The sequence below is a fragment of the Vipera berus genome (genome assembly GCF_964194415.1).
Source record: "Vipera berus genome assembly, chromosome: 3".
NCBI lineage: Eukaryota > Metazoa > Chordata > Lepidosauria > Squamata > Viperidae > Vipera > Vipera berus.
In genome coordinates this window covers 63,463,748-63,469,423 of record NC_138204.1, presented here as the reverse complement: position 1 = coordinate 63,469,423, position 5,676 = coordinate 63,463,748, and the positions used below count along the sequence as shown (strand labels likewise).

General features: G+C 37.5%; 1 protein-coding gene across 1 annotated transcript; it reads left to right on the top strand.

Moving 5' to 3' along the window:
* The first annotated feature begins 2,383 nt into the window (after positions 1-2,383).
* Positions 2,384-4,283, top strand: COA7 (cytochrome c oxidase assembly factor 7). Its single transcript, XM_081322807.1, has 3 exons — positions 2,384-2,593; positions 3,364-3,504; positions 3,696-4,283. Exons 1-3 carry the CDS (start codon positions 2,488-2,490, stop codon positions 4,142-4,144), a joined length of 696 nt encoding a protein of 231 aa, XP_081178933.1. The 5' UTR covers positions 2,384-2,487; the 3' UTR covers positions 4,145-4,283.
* Positions 4,284-5,676: the final 1,393 nt, after the last annotated feature.

Sequence of the window (5,676 nt, the reverse complement as noted above, 5' to 3'; positions counted from 1 at the left end):
TGGTGTCGTTAATAGAGAAGAAGAGCATCCCGGCATTCGTGCAGAGTGCCTTCCTTGCGACTGAATAACCACAGTAGGAGAGTCCTGAATCGAAAATGTATCCTGAATCGCACCTCTATTTATTTGCGCACATCATGTTTTTAGGTCACTTCTTTTTGCATCAGACAGGTAACTTGTGAATGCATTTTGAAAGACATACAATAATAAGTTGCAGCAAGCATGGAAATGTAGCTATGGTAAGTAGCAAGGTCAATAGCACATTTTTTTTAAAAAAAACACCATAGAATCACGGAAGCATTTCCAGGTAATAAAAGGATTGATGTCTCCTTGATCTTTTGGTGAGAAATATCATTGAGACAAGTTTTTAATCACTAAACATGGCCACTTACAAAGTTAAAGATCAAAACATTCTTCCATCAAGGACATAGTCATAGGACAATCTAAGTAATTTTTTAATAATATTAATTTATTGATCAAGTTTGTATATAGCAGTCGCCCATCTCAGCAAAAGCAACTCTGGGCACTGTACAGCCAATATTATAACTTGTTGCTTTTATTTATTTCTTCTTACAATCCATATGGATGTCCCCTCAAAGTATTTATTAACCATGATTAACTTCAGACGGCAGTCAAAAGCAAGTAAGTGCTGCCACCTGATGATCTCTTTTAGATTTACTTCAAGTAAGCAAAGGGATCAAAAGGTAGGCATCAAAGCATAACCAAGGTGGTTACAAGATTCCTTACTCTTACTGGAAGCACTATAGCCTATAACAGGGGTGTCAAACTCAATTTCATTGAGGGCCGCATCGGCATTGCGGTTGCCCTCAGGGGGCCGGGTGGGTATGGCCAGGGTGGGTGTGGCCTACTGGGTGGGCGTGGCTAGAGTGCATATGGCCTACTGGTGGGCGTGGCCAGCTCTACATGGTTCACATCAAGGGTGCCTATGGGGGCCTGGGCAGGAGTGGGACAGATCTGAGGGTCTCTGGCAGAAGGAGGGTCTCTGGGCCAGGGCCAAGGCAGTGGGGGCCGTTCCCTCACTGTTTCCAGGATGGCTTTGTGGGCCGCATGAAACCACTTCGCGGGCCGGATCTGCCCCCCCGGGCCTTGTGTTTGACATGTCTGGCCTATAACTTGCATGCCGCGGTCTATGACATATAAATTTCATGCTGGAAAACATGCATAAAATTTTGTTTTGAAATATGTTGGAAAAAATCATGTAAAAGGGTTTAGGGTTCAGATCATCCATCCATCTCTGAAGCAATCGGATAACTCTCCAAAATTAGAACAGAATAGGACTAAGACAATAAAAGATGAAAACTGAAAATCGACTGAGGGCTGCTGAGAAAAAAGAAATCCAGGGGGAAAAAAACTTCTAGGACATCTCTATGGCCTAAGCCTTTTGATTGGTAACCTAAGGAGTTCAGAATCAGAACAACCCATTTCAACAGATATGTATACAAAATGAAGCTTATATGAGTGCAATTACTAAGTAAACTTTCATACATACACAAAATTATTTCATGAATGTTGCTAGCAGTAATATTTTATTAACTGCAACACAAATACATAACACATATATAAACTGGAGATGACGACAAGCAAAGCCAAATTCTGATTGTGAAAAGAACAAGAGTGGAACAGCCACAATATAATAATACAAATTGGAAATGATGTTTCTGTCCCATTAGTAGAAAAAAAAACTCCTTTAACTTTCACCCCATTTTTGTTTGATTCAGATCATTCATCATTTGTTTGAGATTCGGATCACTGAGATTCGGATCAGTAGTTAAATCCAGTACCAAAGAAAAAAATATTATTGTACTTTTGTTATAACCGAACCATAGATCACTGTGAAGAAACATTTGAACAGCCCAGTGTTACCATTCTATTAAAAGGCAATCTGGACTAAAAAAAAAAAAAGGACCACCGCCAGGATTTTTAAATGTTTACATATACGAATTTTCAAGGTTTTCCGATAATCATAAGCAACAATTCAAAAGAGCTTGTTCTTAAAAGGTGTGCCTTATTCCCACTTTCCTGGGCAACAACCACCGGATAATTTACTTCTGAGAAAGCATGAACGACATAGCGTTGTTAACACAATTCCTCAGAAATTTGCCACTGACAGCAGCATTTTACACTGTTCCTGGCAAGCGTTTATTAAAAAAGAAATTAAAAATTTTGAGACAATTTGAGTTCCTGCTATACTCGTTTTTGGAACAACTGTGTTGCCACTTCCGGATTAATTTTTTACTTCCGAGTAGAACTTATAACCACAATTCATTGTGCTCCCCTCCAACTTTGGTCTTCCCGTAAAATTATATAGAGGAAGTTGCCCTCTAGACTGCGTCCGTCCCCGATTTTCTTCCGGTTACCAGGAAGGGACGGTGGGAATTCAAGGACACTCTTTTTTTTCCACTTTTCAGCACGAATCGCGCAGGTGGGGTGTGTTTTTCGTTCTCGTTTATATTTCTGTCCTGAAGACAAATGTCTGGGCTGATCAATTTCGAAGATGAAGAGGAAGTGAAAGTTTATTTGGAAAACCTGGGAACAGAATATAGTTTCCAGTGTTACAAGGAGCACGATCCTGACGGTACGGTCGGAGCAGCGCTGGAAACTGATGATCTCGAAGACTGCAGTGTAATTTATATCTCAACAGGATTATACTGTTAAATCTGCGGATATAATCTAAATGCTCTTAAGATCGATTCACTTCTTAGAGTGTAGGGTTGCAGGCTGAGTTTAATAGATGAAAGGTTTCTCCTTTTTTCTATGTCTTTACCTATATTCCCCGGGGATAAAGTAGAGAGATATGATGCTATCTAATATCACTATTGTGAAGTATGAATTCCTGTTATTTTGTTACATGCATGACTTAGGGATGTACGACTAAAAAATGCTTCTTGAAGGAAGGCAGATCCTAATCATGCAAATTCACAGGATTTATGTATTTTTATAGCATTAATTCCTGTACCCATCTTCAAGCATAACTATATTTCCTTATTATCTTTAGTATGGAGTGAGTAGCAGAATAAACCACATGAGCATATTTACACAAAAAGAAATTCAAATTAGTCATAGTATCTCCTTTTTTATAAATAGATCTATAGATACTTGGTTTAGACTAAACCATGTTTTGAAACTAATTTAACATTTTAGCTTCTTTCAAAACTGCTGAGAAAGTAAACTATGGAATAGGGAAGTATAATGTAATGGCAGTTTTGGTCATGTACTGACAAGAGGCATCCCATATTTACCAAATCCGAGGTTATTGAGCAAAAAAAGGGGGAGGGAGCAAACTTGCAAACAGAAATGTAGTACAGTCATAATTTATCTTAGATTTGTTTCCTTGAAAAATTGCAGGTTGCCATCGTTTAGCTGATTATCTAGCTGGAATAAAGACCAACTTTGAAGGAGCTGCAAAAGTTCTAAAGGAGAATTGTGAAAATAATCTGCACAGTGAGAGTTGCTACAAACTTGGAAATTATTATTTGACTGGAAAAGGTGATAACATATTTCCTTTTCTGTTCCTGAGTTTATCTCTAAACGAAAAGAATTCAAATAAAGCTATTGAGGAAATATGTCGTATGTTAGCAGGCATTTATGTCTATTCACCCAGTTGTATTTTGTAAATTATGGTTGATTGCTTACAATGTTGTAATGTTATTCAGTAACTGGTGCTTTTTCCCTTACAGGCGGGCTTCCAAGAGATGTGAAAACTGCTTACCAATGTTTTTTGAAATCTTGTGAAAAAGGAGGGGCAAAATCCATCAATGCTTGTCACAGTGCTGGATTACTTCTACAAGATGGACAAGTAAATGAGAATGAGAAGCCTAATGTCCCTTTAGCCAGAGACTATTATAGTAAAGCTTGTGACAGTAATTTTGCCCCCAGCTGTTTCAACCTAAGTACTATTTATCTTCAAGGTGTTCCTGGGATATCAAAGGATATGAGTCAAGCATTGCAGTATTCCCTAAAAGCATGTGACTTGGGACACATGTGGGCATGTGTCAATGCTAGCCGAATGTACAAACTGGGGGATGGAGTTGAGAAGAATGATGCCAAGGCTGAAACCTTAAAGAACAAAGCAGAAACCTTATACAAAGAACAGAATTCAGCTGTAAATACTTTAACATTTGGATAGTTAACCTAAACAAATAATCTAGTTTGAAGAAGTGTACTTTGTTAAATAGGGCAGGTATTTAATCTCTAGATTTATTCTCTTGAGCGCTCAAAATTTGTAAGTGAAACTTTGTATAATTTATTACATAATGCAATAAAATAATTGGATTTTATGTTACTTTTTATTCTTTTCAACCCAGTGAAATGTTGGAAATAAATTTTTAAAGCTCTAGGCCAGGGTTTCTGCCTATTACGAAGATAGAATCAAAGATTTCCAAAAGCCATTCTCACCACACTTCTTACTTGGTTGTTGTAAAGAATATGGGAATGTGAAGGTCATATTTAAAGTAATATGGTGAACTAGTTCTTAAATGCATTTTGAAATTACATATAGAGAACTAACCATTCAGGTCTTACTTGTGATGCAGAAATGTATGCAAGGCAATAAAACCTATTCCTGTCAAGCAGCAGCTCTGTTCTGGAGCAAAGCCCTTTATTCAATTTCAGTACCAAAACACTTTTTAGAATGTACTGTATCTTGGAATCTGACAAGTCATGAGTAGTCCTTGGCTCCCCTATGTGTGCTTGTATGCCCATTTCTGAAAAATAGCATGGAACAGAAATCTTAATTGCGTCTGGATCACTGAATAGGAGAGAGAAGTAGTTAAAATCCTCTTGAAATCCTTAAATCCTCCTAATGATCCTTGTAGAAGAAACTGTGATATGCAAGCTTGTCTATTACAACATATTCTACATAGGACTGCCCTTGAAGACCACCCAGAAGTTTTAATTGGTCCAGATTGTGGTAGCACAGGTAGTAATGGACATGATTAAGTATTATATGGCTCCTCCTATGTGAGCTGCACTGGCTGCCAGTTTGGTTCTGGTTGTGATCAAGTGTTGGCCATTACTTATAAAGCCTTACATAGCATAGTGAGGTTATCTCCTGTACCATCTGCCCAGCTAATTCAATCCAGGGTTGGCACCTTCCGATTCTTTTGATTAAACAGTGCCATCTAAAGGAAGGAAGGAAGTTTAGAAAAAGAATGGAATTCTATGCACACTTGCAAAGCTTAGCATTGCACTGAAAAAGTTATCTGTTAATAGACCATTAGAACTTTAAAAATATTGTTAAATTAGTTTCTACTCATTTTTTCAGACAAATGTCTCCCAAATTCACATAAATTTAAAAGAAACCTTGCCCACACAAGACAGCAAGGAGATGGATACTGGAAATATTTTATAGTTAGAACACAATCGGCATTATAAGCTAGAAGAAAATGGTGTGTTAGTCATGGAGAAAATTTATGTGGATGCTAGGAGTTAAAAACAACTTGATGGACCACAATAATCCAACAATTATATTTGTCTGGAGCTTCACTGATTTTTTGTTGTTATTGATTGCTCTTGTAGATTGGCTCTGCAACTGGTAAATCTGTTGCAGTAATTTCAGCATCAGAAGCACTGATGTGAATATTTTTTGAGTTAACGCTGAATTATACTGTAGTACTTCTTTTGCAAGAAAATAAGCATATTTTTCTCCATGAAGTATGC